Source organism: Pan troglodytes, chromosome 1, assembly GCF_028858775.2.
Source record: "Pan troglodytes isolate AG18354 chromosome 1, NHGRI_mPanTro3-v2.0_pri, whole genome shotgun sequence".
NCBI classification, from domain to species: domain Eukaryota; kingdom Metazoa; phylum Chordata; class Mammalia; order Primates; family Hominidae; genus Pan; species Pan troglodytes.
In genome coordinates this window covers 184085012-184101760 of record NC_072398.2, presented here as the reverse complement: position 1 = coordinate 184101760, position 16749 = coordinate 184085012, and the positions used below count along the sequence as shown (strand labels likewise).

Below are 16749 nucleotides of genomic sequence, written 5' to 3'. Positions count from 1 at the left end.
GCACGTGAGGTCCAGTGAAGGCCTGAAAGCTCTGGAGGGCAAGAAGGTGTGGCGGAAAGGAATGTAAAGTGAGGTGAAGGCAACTCTGCTTGTGCACTTCCTGTCCCTTCATTGTAGCTTGAGGGAGATTAAGGTGCAGCCCTTGAAGGCACTTGGAGGAAAGGGCAGAGACTGCAGGAGACCAGAGATGACGTATAAGTCGCCTAAAACTGAGTCAGCCGGGTGGAGCCAGCTCTTCCACCAACATCCATGCGGATCTCAACAGAATTGTCTGAAGCCCAGAAAGTTACCCGCAGCAGCCGCAAAAGCCAGAAGATCAGGAAAGTGAAAGGAACATGAAACAGAAAGGACCTGAATGGGAAAAATTAGAAGGCATGCTGATTCTCACATTTTCAACATGTAGCTTTTGTATGGGTCAGGGGATTTTAAGACTCTGGATTACAGGGCTTAGGTGATCTAGAATGGAAGTAGAGAAAATAATTTTCTTGTGTTGGAAGGCAGCAATAAATCATCATTTTATTGATATTGAAAAAAACCAGAGATTATTGACAGGATTTAGGTATTATTGAAATGCAAGGTTAAGGGAAAAGGTAGTAAAAATTGACTCTGAGCTGTCTTGTTTGAACAACTAGGTGCGTGGAACATTATGTGCATAGATGCAATATTATGTAGGTAATAAATATTACAATAAATACTATGTGAAAAATAACACTGAATTAAAAAGAGGAAACCTCTTTAGATACTAGATGATTGCAAAGATCCCCATGATAGCAAAGATCTTTCTCTGGAGAGATCCCAGAGAAAGCTTAAGTTGTTGCTGTAGTGTAGTAGTTAAGAGCACACTCTAGAGTCCCATTTCTTGGGTTCAAGTCCTAGTTCTACCATTTACCAGAGATGAAGTTTTACCTTTTTGTCCCTGTTTGCTAAAATGTGCATAACACTAGTATTTTCACAGCAGAACTGGGGGGGCAGGAGGATGGGTGGATAAAATGAGTTAACACATGCAAAACATATGGAACAATTCTCAGCTCCTAGTAAGTGCTAAATAATTTTTTCCTTTTGTTGTTACAATAGTAAAGTTGATTTTGTAGGAAACAAATATTTAATTGCTATTGGGCAACTATGGTAGCACAGTAGCAATTAAATATTGCTACATTTAATTAGACTACTACAAATGCCCAATCAAATCCAGTATTTGAAAGATGGTTAAATTGGAGGAAGGTGTAGAAACACACCTCAACATAGGTCAAAGATAAATTCTGGCTCATTCCTTTATATCTCTAATGTCATCCTTCAATCCATCTTGCATCCCACCAATGTATTAATCTTTCTAAAAAATAACTATAATCATGCTACCCAGCTTAGATGTCTTAAATCTGCTGCTTGATTGAGAAAGGCTGAACACAAAGGTTGGCCTTCAGAAAACTATGATCTGGCTACATCATGGCTCCAGGTATAGTCCCACAACTTCCCTCTGTGAATCCTGGAGTCTGGTGGATTACAGCAATTGCTCCAGTGACATGCCCTGCTGGTGTGCCTGAGGGAAGGGAGAAGGCAGGCTGCCTGCTGCTTTGTGTCTGCTCTTCTCTCTGCCAACAATGCGCCTCTCTCATCTTTGCTGATATAAATCTAGTCCTTTAAGGTTCAGCATTAAAGCCATGATGCCTCATGAAGGCCCCCTCACCCAATCCTCAGTCCATATGGCAGGATTCTGTACCTTTGCACCTGGATAATCCTGTGCCTGTTTAGATAGTCCTGAGAGCTCTCTCCTCTTTCTCCCACTCTGGGAAATAAGAATGGCCCTAGGTTCCACAGAGTCTAAGGATAAATAACTGTTAAAGACATGAGTGTGTTAAGACATTTCAATCCAAACATAGCTGCATTGTTAAAAAAAAAAAAAGTTGTTTTAAGACCTGCAGGTAAGGAGCGTCCATCTGGAAAGGTAATGGGTTTGTCGAGTAACCGGAAATGTTTACTACCGGTGCGTAGAGGCGGAGGCATTCCTTGATGCACATCGTGGTGTAAGGCATCTGGCTCAGGTGTTCCCTGGGTAGAAGCACAGGAGGAAAGGAAAAGGAGGAGTAGTCACTTAGGCATTGCACTGAAAGCCCAGCTTTTCTCCATTTTTGTAACTGAGAATGATTTTGTTCTTTACCCAAAGGAGGACTTCAGATGTATCAAGTATGTCTTAGGAAAAGCTAAATTTTAACATGAACCACTTTTCACATGTAACTGTAAGTTTTTTTTTCGCCGAAGATATAGGGCTCTTATCCTGAGACATACCTATTCCAGGGCTCCTGTGACCAATATCACACATCTGTGAAAATTTGGATAGACATGTGGGCTGTATTTATATCTAGAGTGCTTCTTTTATGAAAATATAAGTATTTCTGATAGTACTGTAGTAGGAATACAGACTACCTTCTTCACTAAGAGAGTTGAAAAAACTCAGGGAACTTTAAAAAATATTCTTAAAAGCATCAGTGAGATAACTCATTTGTGAGGAGACCATAAAGAGGATTGGAGGATTGGAGATCACAGAAGTGGGCAGATAATGGCTGATGCTTCTGTTGCGAACCAGAAGTGGAGCAGTGGGCAAGGAGACATGAGTCAGAATCAAGGGCTCAACACATGTGGGGACTGTGGGAAGCCACCTTCAGCTCTGGGCTGGGCCTGCAAAGGAATGCACCTGGAAACAGGTATAGGAAAGGCAAAATAAATGCAAAGAAGTAGAGGAAAAAATAGTTTAGGGAAGAGTAGGAATCAATGAGATAGGCAAAAGCAAAAAGTCAACAAGGTCAGCAATGCTAGACATTGGTTCATTGAAAAGATGAATAAAATTGGTAATTTTTGGGTGAGAATGTTAGAGAAAAAAGAAAAAAGACACAACTATCCAAATTGAACAAAAAGGTAACAAGTTTTGTTTCTAGTGATGGTGGACTAAGTAATTCAGTTCATATCTCCTGCTATGACAACCAGAAAATTTGGACCACACACACACAAAAACACACATAGTGTACTTGAACACATCAGAAAGCTAGTAATATAATATAGAGATGTTGGTTCAGGAGAGAATGAAGATTGAAGATTCATGGATTTGATCCTGAGATTTAGAAATGCTTTTCTGCTGGGGGCTTGCCGATTGCAGAAGAGTGAGCTAAGAGACTCAGAAGTGTTTTGGGTAGCCTCCTGTGGCTATGTGGACAAAGATCAGATTGCAGGCCCTCCGGGGGAAGGTGCCTGAAGAATCTAGCTGCTTTGAGTTGGGAGTTCAAAGTTGGCATTCTAGTTAAAAGAGTAAACTGGAGCTACGAAAAGTCACCGTATCAATGGCACAGCTTTTAACGGTCCAAATATTTGAATTAAGAGGATTCTGAATTGCATGATTACAGACACCTGGCATAAAGAAATGTAAATCCTCTCTGGAAGAAGCTTACATCAGCCTTAGTTTACAAGGAATTTGGTAAAAAACTTGTCTGGTACAAAGTAAAAATTTTCCGGGTAAAAAATGAGCCTGGATGACTTGAAACACAAAACAAACAAAACAACAATCCAGCAGATACAACACAATAAAATAATATCCACAGGAGTTTCAAATATTGGAATCATGAGAATTTTAAAATAGTTTTTCTTACTCAGTACAAGGAGATAAAATTTCAACAGGTAAAATTTAAAAATTGTAAAAAAATAAAATAAATAAAATAGGGAGGGGGCTCTAAGATGGCTGACTAGAGGCATCTGGTACTCACCTCTTCCACAGACAGGAAGCAACATAGCAAGTAGATAATTACACTTTGAATAGATTATCTAAGGGAGAACACTGGAATTCAACAGAGAAGCAATGAAAAGCACCAAAAGCAAGGAAGGAGAGGAAAGTGAGGCAGCCTGTTTGGCGGGGATCAACTGGGAGTCTGGAGAAGCTCCTTAATATGGGAAAAAAATAAGTGAGGGCCCTCCAGTGATCCACATTCCCACCACGGACTCCTACAATACTAGCTATGGAAGAGCCCACTAACCTTTGCAGGCCCTGAGACTGACATAAGGAGCTGCCTAGAGATTGCATGAAGACATTACTCCAGAGAGAGAGAGCTCACACTGGGTCCCACAAACCCCTGAGTCCTCAGCAGCTGCAGTGTGGCATCATCTGGAGAGCTCAGCCCCCATCAGACTGTGTCTTGCCTTGGGGTTCAACAGCCTCTACATCTCCACATCCCTGAAGCCCCAGTGACATTCCCCACCACAGCTGCTGCTGCTGTTGCTGCTGGGGCCAAGGTGGGAGCCACTGCCAGTGACCCTATCACCCCCAGCAGAGGGGTGGGCACACATTTTCATGCACCCTGAGGACAAATTCCACTGCCTGTAACTGTAGCTGCTGTGGGCTGCTGCAAGGGCCAAGGTGCTAGCGAAGCATGAGTCACCCCACCCCCAGCCCCCAAAAGCCTTTTGCTTATGGCTGCTCCAAATAAAAGCAGCCCCTCCCTCTCCAGTAGCAGGGCCATAGCACAGCTGCTGCCATTCTCATCTGAGCATTCTGCTAGCAGCCTGGGGACCACCCTCTCCCTGCCTACCATAGCCAGCACTTGCATATACTACTGGGGGGTCTGAGGGCAGATCTGGTCAGGCTGGCTCCACTCCTCCCAGTACCTGAGCATGCTGTCTAGGGTCCTAGAGACTGCCCTGCCCAGTCCATCATTGGCACCTGAGACCTTCTCTTGGGGTCTGAGGTTGGGCTCACTCAATCTGCTGCTACCACCACAGCTGGCACCCACCCACATGTGCCAACTGCAGGCCTGGGGACTGGCCTACTCAGCCCATCACAGCTACCACCAATACCAGTGTGGACTGCTTAGGACCCAGAGGGCTGTCCCACATGCCTGATGCCCAGGGGCTCAAGAACTCACCCATCCACCTGGCCCACCACTGCTATTTCCAACACCCAGGTAAGCCACCTGGAAACCAAAGAATTGGCCTGCCTGGAGCAGCTAACACTGGTGCTAGTATACATCACCCTGGTGCCCAAGAACAGGCATGCTCAGCCCACTGCAGCCACTGCTGGGACCCGAAGACTGGCCCATGTAGTATCCCAGTTCCTAGCAAAGCTTCACCACACTTTTCACTAAGCACATCCTAAGCCACTGAGAAAATCACAGACAACAATGATGCTGTTTACAGTTGAAGAAATCATACAGTGATTACACTACTGCACACACCCAAAATCAAAGCCAAAGCATCCTACCCAATGAACACTACACAGACATTTTCAGGAAGAGTCCTCCCCTATGAAAGCAAATTCAAAAAATTGGAAGAAGCAACTGTTACACAAGATGCACAAATACCAATGTAAGAACAGAGGAAACATGAAAAGCAAGGAAAGAACACAGTAATTCTCTAGCAACAGATCCCAATCAAAAATAAATTTACAAAATTCTGGAAAAAGAATTCAAAATATTGACCCTAAAGAAGCATGGTGAGGCCGGGCGTGATGCCTCATGCCTGTAATCCCAGCATTTTGGGAGGCAGAGGCAGGCATATCACCTGAGGTCAGGAGTTCGAGACCAGCCTGGCCAACATGGTGAAACCCTGTCTCTACTAAAAATAAAAAAATTAGCCGGATGTGGTGGCATGTGGCTGTAATCCCAGCTACTCGAAAGTCTGAAGAAGGAGAATCGCTTGAACCCGGGAAGTGAGAATGCAGTGAGCGGAGATCACACCATTGCCACCATTGCATTCCAGCATGGGCAACAAGGGCAAAACTCCATCTAATAAATAAATACAGCAAGCACGGTGAGATATAAGAGAATGCTGAAAAACACTACAAAGAAGTCAGACAAGAAATTCAGGATATGAGTGAGAAATCCATCAAAGAGACAGATATAAAAAAAGATGGCTCACACCTGTAACCTCAGCACTTTGAGAGGCTGAGGCAGAAAGATTGTTTGAGGCCAGGAGTTCAAGACCAGCTTGGACAACATTGTGAGATCCTATCTCTATTAAAAAAAATTAACCAGGCATGGTGGCACATGCCTGTAATCCCAGGTACTTGGAAGGCTGAAACAGGAAGATTGCTTGAGCCCAGGAGTTTGAGGCTGCAGTGAGCTATGATCATGCCACTACACTCCAGCCTGGGTAACAGAGTGAGACTCTGTCTCTTAAAAAACAAGCAAACAAACAAAAACAAACAGAGATTCTGAAACTGAAAAATTCATTGAATGAAATAAAAAATACATTTGGAAGCTCCAACAATTAGACTAGATCCAGCAGACTCAGACCTTGATGATGGGTCTTTTGAAATAACTCAGAAAAATTAAATAAAAAAGGATAAAAAAGAATGAGCAGAGCCTATGTGACGTATAAGACACCATAAAATCATCAAATATTCAAATTTTTGGTGTCCCAGAAGGTGAAGAGAAAACAAAAAGGTTAGAAAACCCTTTAATAAAATAATAGGTGACAACTTCATAAGTCTAGCAAGAGATTTACACATCCGCATACTGGAGGCTTAAAAATTCCCAAATAGATACAATTCAAAAGGTCTTCTCTATAGCATATTATAGTCAAACTGTCAAAAGACAAAGATGAAGAGAAAATGCTAAAAACAGCAAGAGAACAGTGTCAAGTCACCAGTCATTTATAAAGGAACCTCCATTAGGCTAACAGCAGATTTCTCATCAGAAACCTTACAGGCCAGGATAGAATGGGATGATACATTCAAAGTGCTGAAACAAAACAATGGTTAGTCAAGGATACTATTCCCAGCAAAGTTATCCTTCATAAATGAGGGAGAAACAAGCAAAAGCTGAGGGAATTCATCACCACTGGGCTCAACCTACGAAAAATGCTCAAGGGCGTCCTACACCCGGAAGTAAAAGAGTGATAATTGCCATAGTGAAAATACTAGAAAATATAAAGATCACTGGTAAAACTAACACACAAACAAGACAGAGAAAAAGCTCAAATGTTACCACTACAGAATACAACCTAACCACAATGATAAACAATGAAAGAAAAGAACAAAGTATATACAAAACAACCAGAAATCAATTAATAAAATGGCAGCAATATGCCATCACATATCAGTAATAACTTGGAATGTAATTAAATTTTCCACTTAAAAGATATATACTGGCTGAATGGATTAAAAAACATGACCCAACTATATGCTGTATACAAGAAGCTCATCTCACCTGTAAAGACACATATAGACTGAAAGTAAAGGAATGGAAAAAGATATTCCATGCAAACAGAAACCAAAAATGAGTAGAAGGAGCTATGTTTATATCAGAGAAAAAGTAAAAAATTATTTAAAAAAAGACATAGAAAGTCATTATATAATGATAAAGGGATCAGTTTAGCAAGAGGTTATAACAATCTAAACATGTATGCATCCAACATTGGAGGACCCAGATATATAAAGCAAATATTGTTAGAACTAAAGAGATACACTTTAATACAATAACAGTTGGAGACTTCAGCACCCAACTCTCAGCTTTAGACAGGCCATCTAGACAAATTTGGATGGTCTAGATGGATTTAAATTGCACATTGGACTAAATGGACCTCCCAGACATTTACAGAATATTTTGTCCAAAAGCTACAGATTACATATTTTTCTTATCAGCACATGGAATATTTTCCAGGATAGACTATATGTTAGGACACTAAACAAGTCTGAAAACATTTTTTTAAAATTAAAATCATATGAAGTGTCTTCCCAGACCACAAAGGACTAAAATTAGAAATCAATAATAAGAGGAACTTTGGAAACTGTACAAATACGTGGAAATTAAACAACATTCTCCTGAACAGCAATTGGGTCAAGAAAGAAATTATGAAGGAAATAAAAAAAAGTCTTGAATCAAATGAAAGTTGAAACACAACTTACCAAAACCTATGACATACAGCAAAAGCAGTGCTAAGGTGGAAATTATAGTCATAAGTGCCTACAGCAAAAACCTAGAAAGATTTCAAATAAGCAATCTAATGAGGCACCTCTAGGAACTAGAAAAACAAGAACAAACCAAACCCCAAATCAGTAGAAGGAAAGAAATATAAAGATCAGAGCAGAACTAAATGAAGTAGAGGCTAAAAGAACAATGCAAGGATCAACAAAATGAAAGTTGGTTTTTGAAAAGATAAGTAAAATCAACAAACCACTGTTAGACTAACAAAGAGAAAAAGAGAGAAGATCCAGATAAAATCAAATGAAAAAGAAGACATTCAACTGATACCACAGAAATACAAAAGGTCACTAGAGACTGTTATGAACAACTATACACCAACAAACTAGAAAACCTAGAAGAAATGGGTAAATTCCTGGAAACATTCAACCTACCCAGATTGAACTGGAAAGAAACAGAAAATCTGAACAGACCAATATGAGTAGTGAGATTGAATCAGTAACAAAAAGTCTTCCAACAAAGAAAATTCCAGGACTGGATGGTTGTTCTTAAAAGCATTATTTATACAGTAGTCCCCACTTATCCGTGAGGGATACGTTCCAAAACCCCCAGTGGATGCCTGAAACCATGGATAGTACTGAACCTTGTATATACTGTTTTTTCATATACTTTGAGGCCATTATTAAGTAAAATAAGAGTTACTTGAATACAAGCACTGTGATACCATGACAACTGATTTGATAACCAACACCAACCGTGACCAACTGGCAGGTAGCATATACAGTGTGGATACGCTGGACAAAGAAATGCTTCACATCCTGGATGGGACAGAGGGAGATGGCAGGAGATTTCATCATGCTACTCAGAATGGCATCAATTTAAAACTTATAAATTGTTTGTTTATGACATTTTTCATTTAATATTTTTGGACCACTGTTGACTGTGGATACTGAAATCATGGAAAGTGAAATCACAGACAAGAGGGCGCTATTGTAATAGGAAAACCAAAACAAAACCTGAGAATAGCCTAAATGTTCATCAACACTAGAATGGATATAGGATTCATGATTTATACATAACGGAATTCCATAGAGGAATGAAAATGACCGAAAAGAAGCTCCTCTAAAAAATGAGTGAATCCTGTGCAAAAGAAGCCAAACAAAATAATGTCTGATTTTATTCATATGTACTTCAAACAGAAGATAAACTAGACTCTAGTATTTAAAGTTGCATGCTTAGGCAACAAACTATAAACAAAGCAAAGAATGAATGTTATTAAAGTCAGGAAAACATTTACATCTTGGAGAAAGAGAAGGGGTTTGTGATGGGAAGGCAGGCACGAGGTTATTAGCAGTGCTGGTAACGTGCAATTTTTCTTTTAAACCAGGATTGCAACTATATGGCTGTTTGTTAGACAACATTTTAAGCTGTACATCTGTTCTTTGTACTTTTTGAATGTGTTCTATGTTTCACCACTTTAAAAGTTTTTAAGACATGATCAGTTTGGTTTTATTAACACCATGAAATACCCAGCAGCTCAAGGTTAATCATCATTGTGGGGTGGCAGTGTTTAAGGTTCAGAGATGGTGATAAGGAAGAGGGGTGTGAATTCTCTTTCATGTCAAGTGACTGAACATCTTACTTGGGCAATCTAAGGTGGTAAAAGCTGGAGTCCTAAGAAGTCCATTTACATCTTGGAGAAAGAGGTGTTTGTTATATTCCTGCCTTCCGTGACATAAAAAAGGTAGGCAGACTATTCCTTCCACAATTGTACCAGTGCCTGAAGTGAGGAAAGTAATAAAATAGGGCATACTGGCCGGCGAGGTGGCTCACGCCTGTAATCCTGGCACTTTGGGAGGCCGAGGCGGGCGGATCACGAGGTCAGGAGATCGAGACCATCCTGGCTAACACGGTGAAACCCCGTCTCTACTAAAAATACAAAAAATTAGCTGGGCATGGTGGCGGGCGCCTGTAGTCCCAGCTACTCGGGAGGCTGAGGCAGGAGAATGGCGTGAACCCGGGAGGCGGAGCTTGCAGTAAGCCGAGATCACGCCACTGCACTCCAGCCTGGGCGACAGAGCGAGACTCCATCTCAAAAAAAAAAAAAAAAAAAAGGGCATACTGAATACTGTGTGATTGACACAATGTTTTTCCACATAAAAACTAGTGATAATCTTTAAATAACATAGGACTCTAGCCTGCATCCTTACCCTTCCAAATGCATACAGACTATCCCAATGCACAGTAACTCACTGATACCAGAAGAGAGAAATAATCAAATGTATAAGGGGAAAATTCAGGATGAAATAGGAATACAGATCTTACCAGGTAATAGAAGACCCATCCCCTAGGAGTTCCCTGATTTCATCTCGGCGTCTCTGCTGATGCTCAGGGTACTTTGCCAAGCAGTAAAAGATCCAGAAGATAGCACTGGATGTGGTGTCATGTCCTGCAAACATGAACGTTTTCACTTCAGCCTGGAGATCTGCTTCAGAGAAGTCTTTGGTGTTTTCACTCTAAAAAATACAGTCATGATATTTATCCAAAGCTGGCTATGGATTGTTATATTTTTCAATTGTAGCAATGATAATACAAAAATATTAATGTTTCAAAATTCAAAATTAATACAACTAATTTGGCATATATTTTTCTATTTTACTTTTTTTCAAATCTTAACAGAACACCAGGTGATGTAAAAAGAAATGACTCAACAGAATTCAACTGGGCAGAATAAATCGAGAGTCCTATGGACGTTCATATTCTTTGATTTATTAATTCTACTTAAAGGAATAAACTCTAAGAAAATGTTTAACAATTGCACAAGAGATTTATGTACAAGAATGTTTAATACCATAGTCAAAAGAAGGAAAGACCATAAGTGGCCAAAAATAGGGAAAGGTAAAAATAAGTTATGGGCCATCCATAAAATGGGACATTATGTAGTAACTAAAATTATGTCTTTGAATAACTTCTTAATGATAAGGGGGAATCTCATGATTTAATATTAGGTGAAAAGAGCGGAATTAGAAATGTATTACATATGTATATGTGAGATAATAGTAATTTAAAAATATACAAGTTGAATAGACAAAATATTGAAGGAAAATGGTAGTACTACCAAATGGGATTGCAGGCAGTTTTAATTTCCTTTACTGTCTATTTAATTTTGTTTAACAATTAATGTGTACTATTTTTCCACCAACAACAGGCAAGCTAAGAGCCAAATCATGAATGAACTCCCATTCACAACTGCCACAAAAGAATAGAATATCTAGGAATAAATCTAACAATGGAAGTGAAGGACCTTTTTGAGAAGAACTACAAACCACTGCTCAGAGAAAATTGATATGACACAAACAAGTGGGAAAGCATTCCATGCTCATGGATAGGAAGAATCAATATCATGAAAATGGCCATGTTGCTCAAAGCAATTTATGGATTCAATGCTGTTCCCATTAAACTACTATTGAGATTCTTCATAGAATTAGAAAAAACTTTAAAAATTCATATGGGGTTGGGTGCAGTGGCTCATGCCTGTAATCCCAACACTTTGGAAGGCTGAGGTGGGAGGATCACTTGAGGTCAGGAGTTCAAGACCAGCATGGCCAACATGATGATACCTCATCTCTACTGAAAATACAAAAATTAGCTGGGCATGATGGCTGGCATCTGTAATCCCAGCTACTGAGGAGGCTGAGACATGAGAATCGCTTGAACCCGGGAGGTGGAGGTTGCAGTGAGCCAGGAGCACACCACTGTACTCCAGCCTGGGTGACAGAGTGAGAGTCAGACTCTCAGACTCAAAAAAAACAAAAAAAAAAAACAAACAAAAAAAACACTCACATGGAACCCAAAAAGAGCCGGAGTAGCCAAGACAATCCTAAGAAAACAAACAAACAAACAAACAAACCAAAGCTGGAGGCCTCTTCAAATTATTCCACAAGACTACAGTAACTAAAAAAGCATGGTACTGGTACAAGAACAGACACAGAGACCAATGGAACAGAATAGGGAACCCAGAAATAAGACTGCACACCTATAATCATCTGATCTTCAGCCAAGTCAACAATAACAAGCAATGGAAAAAGGATTCCCTATTTAATAAACCATGCTGGGAGAACTGGGTAGTCATATGGAAAAAATGGAAACTTCCTTACATTATGTGCAAAAATCAACTCAAGATGGATTAAAGACTTAAATGTAAAACCCAAAACTATGAAAACTCCAGACAAAAATCTAGGCAATACCATTCAGGACATAGGACACCGGGGCCTGTTGTGAGGTGGGGGGAGGGGAGAGGGATAGCATTAGGAGATATACCTAATGTTAAATGACGAGTTACTGGGTGCAGCACACCAACATGGCACATGTATACATATGTAACTAACCTGCACGTTGTGCACATGTACCCTAAAACTTAAAGTATAATAATAAAAAAATAAAAAAAAAGATGCCAAAAGCAATTGCAACAAAAGCAGAAATTGACAAATGGGATCTAATTAAACTAAAGAGCTTCTCTGCACAACAAAAGAAACTCTTATCAGCATGAATAGACAACCTACAGAATAGGAGAAAATTTTTGCAATCTGTCCATTTGACAAAGGCCTAATATCCAGCATCTACAAGGAATTTAAATTTACAAGAAAAACAGCTCCATTAAAAAGGAGGCAAAGGACATGGATAAATATTTCTCAAAGGAAGACATACATGCGGCCAACAAACACATGAAAAAGCTCAACATCAGTAATCATTAGAGAAATGCAAATCAATACCACAATGAGATACCATCTCATGCCAGTCAGAATGGCTGCTATTAAAAATTCAAAAAACAACAGATGCTGGGGAAATTGTGGAGAAGGAGGAACACTTTTACACTGCTGATGGGAGTGTAAATTAGTCCAACTCTTGTGGAAGACAGTGTGGTGATTCCTCAAAGACCTAGAGGCAGAAATACCATTTGATCCAATGATCCCATTACTGGGTATATACCCAAAGGAATACAAATCATTTTATTATAAAGATACATGCACACATATGTTCACTGCAGCACTATTCACAATAGCAAAGACATGGAATCAACTTAAATGCCCATCAATAATAGATGGGATAAAGAAAATGTGGTACATATACACCATGGAATACTATGCAGACATAAAAAGGAATGAGATCATGTCGTTTGCAGGGACATGGATGGAGCTAGAAGCCATTATCCTCAGAAAACTAATACAGGAACAGAAAACCAAATACCACATATTCTCACTTACAAGTGGGAGCTGAATGATGAGAACACATGGACACGTGGTGCGGGAACAGCACACCTGGGGCCTGTTGGGGGATGGGGGCTGGGAGGAGGGAGAGCATCAAGAATAGGTAATGAGGCCATGCATGGTGGCTCACGCCTGTAATCCCAGCACTTTGGGATGTCGAGGTGGGCAGATCATTTGAGATCAGGAGTTCTAGACTAGCCTGGCCAACATGGCAAAACCCCGTCTCTATTAAAAAAAAAGAAAAAATCAGCCAGGCGTGGTGGCAGATGTCTGTAGTCCCTGCTACTAGGGAGGCTGAGGCAGGAGAATCGCTTGAACCCGGAAGGCGGAGTTTGCAGTGAGCCAAGATTGCACCATTGTACTTCAGCCTCAGCGACAGAGTGAGGCTCTGTTAAAATTAAAAAAAAAAAGAATAGCGAATGAATGCTGGGCTTAATATCTAGATGATGGGATGATCTGTGCAGCAAACCACTATGGCACACGTTTACCTATGTAACAAACCTACACATCCTCCACATGTACCCCTGAACTTAAGAGTTGGAAATCAAAAAGAAAAAAGATATTAACTCAAAATGAAAACAATGAGTACTATTTTTCTAATCAGAAAATGTTATTTTATTTTTTACTATTATTTTTAGAGTCGATGTCATGCCCTGTCACACAGTCTGGAGTGCAGTGGCGTGATTAGCTTTGAATTCCTGTTCAAGTGATCCTCCCACCTCAGCCTCCAGAGTAGCTAGGGCTACAGGCAGTGCTGCAACACCTGGATAATTTTTAAATTTTTTGTAGAGATGGGGTCTTACTATGTTGCCCAGGCTTGTCTCAAACTCCTGGCCTCAAGTGATCCTCCTGCCTCTGTCTCCTGAGTCGCTGGATTACAGGTATGAGCCACCAGGCTCAGCAGAAAATTAAATGTGTGTGTGTGTGTGTGTGTGTGTGTGTTTTTAAACAAGTCATGAGTTCCTGGCAATTCTATTTCACTTCCAAATCCACCTCATTTTGCAGTGCCCTGTTCTTAGTAGTCCTGGTTTAGGAAGAGTCGTGTTTCACATGATCAAGGTAGCCAACGCAATGAAAGTTGAGTTCACAGAGTATTTATTTATTTTGGTCCCTCACAGAGTATTTATTTATTTTTGGTCCCTCACAGAGTATTTATTTATTTTTCTTCCCTCAAATAATTCAGCACAATTAAATTCAGCAAATATTTATTGAACACTTGGAGATGATGATGGAAAATTATGTTCACATAGTGCCATCGAGTACAATGGAAATGGCATGGGATTTGGACTGAACCAGAATTGTCTTAAATCCTGGCTTTGTTAGTTTTAGGTATGTCATCTTGAGCAGTTGACTTCACTTTTTGAGCCACAATTTCTCTTCCTTAAAGAAAGATATTTATAAATACCCCACAGGTTGTTATAATAAAGGTTGAAGGTGCTTGGCACATAAGCAAAAATTATGAATAAATATGTATTAAAATATAAAATAACTACAAAATAAAATAAAAATATTGTTTTTCTCACCACATGTCAGGATCTTTACACATATAATCTAATTTTGTCCTTACAGGATTGCTAGCCTGGTGTGCAACAATAGTTGTCATATATTGAGTGACTGTTGATTGCCAAGTCCTTCACTTTTCTCATGAACATCACGTGGACACCTCATGAGACAGTCACCAAGCACTGTGCTAATCACTAGGGAAACAGGAATAAAATATGATCCTAGTCTTCTAGGATGGGGTTTTTCAAACTTTAATTGCAAATGAAACACCGAGGGATATGTTGAAATGAAGATTCTAACCCACTAGGTCTGAGGTAGGGCCTGAGATTCTGCATTTCTAACAAGCTCCCAGGTTTTACCAATGCTGCTGGTCTATAGACCACATGTTGAGGAAGAAGGTTTCAGCAGCTTGTGGGCTTGGAAAAAGACAGACAAGTGCCCAGATAATTAAAATGTGACACTGGAGGCACGAGGGAAAGCCCTGGGAGGACAAGGAGGCAAATCTTCACAAGGGAAGTTCAATATGCATCAGTTATCATATAAGTAAGTTTTTCTAATTTATTTATTTGATATTTTAATTTTACTTATTTATTTTTTGAGACAGAGTCTTGCTCTACCACCTCCCAGGTTCAAATGACTCTCCCACCTCAGCCTCCCGAGTAGCTGGGACTACAGGCATGCACCACCATGCCCAGCTAATTTTTGTGTTTTTTGTAGAGACCAGGTTTCACTGTGTTGGCCAGGCTTGTCTCAAACTCCTGACCTCAAGTGATCTGCCCGTCTTGGCCTCCCAAAATGCTGGATTACAGGTGCTAGTCACTGTGCCTGGCCTAGTTCTTTATTATTTAATTATTGAGTTGAATGTGTTCAGAAGTTTAGAAGACTTACTTCGGCACTCAAAAGTATGTCCAGAAAATCCCAGCGCCTTTTCTGAGTAGTATCTTGTTTTAGCTTATCCTTAAGAGACTCCTTCCGGTCCTGGATTACTTTCTCTAGATGGAAAAATTATGATCTTTGTTATTATCAAGGTTACTGGAAAGTCAATCAAAGCCAAATGTAGTTCTGAGAAGCTGGTGCTTTATGGGTAGCCCCTGGCACCACCCCCCCCCCCCGCCCCACCATGTTTCTGAGTTGGTAAGGGACAGTACCACCAGCTGTCTTTTTTTTTAAATGGTCCCATCCCTGACCTACAGGTACTTCACCCTTTAGTCACAATTTCTCTTCCTTCAAATAAGAATGTTGAAATGTATCACACCGAGTTGTTTTAAAGGTTGGAGATGTTTGACATATATGCTTAGAGGTGCTTGGTACATAAATTTAATTCAAATGTTGTAAAATTTGTTCGTGATGTAGGGTACTGTTACCAATCCCTGAGCTTAATTTCTACAACCTAGGATTTGGTTTTAAAGAAAAGCTAAAGAAAAAGATGAGATGCCGTATCTCATGGTAGCGCTGGTGCTCAAAATGAGTGGTGGAGGAATACTGAAAATATTCCCCTTGAGAACTGGAACAAGACAAGGAAGCCTACTCTCACCACTCCTATTTAACATAATACTGGGAATGCTAGCCACAGCAATCAGGCAAGAGAAAGAAAGAAAAAGCATCCAAATAGGAAAATAAGAAATCAAACTATCTCTCTTTGCGGATGATAAATTCTATGCCTGGAAAACCCTGAAGACTCTGCCAAAAGGCTCCTGGAACTGATAAATCACTAGTGGAAATAGAAATTCTCTCCATAACACACATTGTTAGTTCTCTACAGTACATTGCAGCTTTCCAACTTTTCCTTTTTGTGCCTTTTCTACTGGAAACTAGGCTCTAAGCTACTTCTGTGAACAGGAAAGTTCTACCTTTAGCAGTTAGGAGTAAAATGTCTTCCATAGCCAAATTTTAGTCTCCATGTTGTCCCACCAGCATGAAAATAGCCCCTCAGTTCCTATGTTCTTTTAAGACATCCAATCTGTTTCCTGTTAAAATGGTACTTAGGGGATTCTAAGTTTGGAAGTTAACTGGAACCATTTTTCTAAGGTAAATGCTTTAGCATGGGCCATAATAGCAGGCAATTTGGCACATTGCCTCCA

General features: G+C 40.1%; 1 protein-coding gene across 1 annotated transcript in view; it reads right to left on the bottom strand.

Annotated features, from left to right (window-relative positions):
- Positions 1-203: 203 nt before the first annotated feature.
- The window catches only part of LOC100614519 (putative inactive cytochrome P450 family member 4Z2), a 52490-nt gene continuing 35944 nt past the window's right edge, over positions 204-16749 (bottom strand). The window contains exons 9-13 of the mRNA XM_063808792.1: positions 15557-15660; positions 10224-10414; positions 1914-2046; positions 1718-1818; positions 204-351 (exon numbers count right to left, since the gene is read on the bottom strand). Of these exons, the coding sequence (XP_063664862.1) occupies positions 204-351; positions 1718-1818; positions 1914-2046; positions 10224-10414; positions 15557-15660 (677 nt within the window). The remainder of the gene's footprint in view (positions 352-1717; positions 1819-1913; positions 2047-10223; positions 10415-15556; positions 15661-16749) is intronic.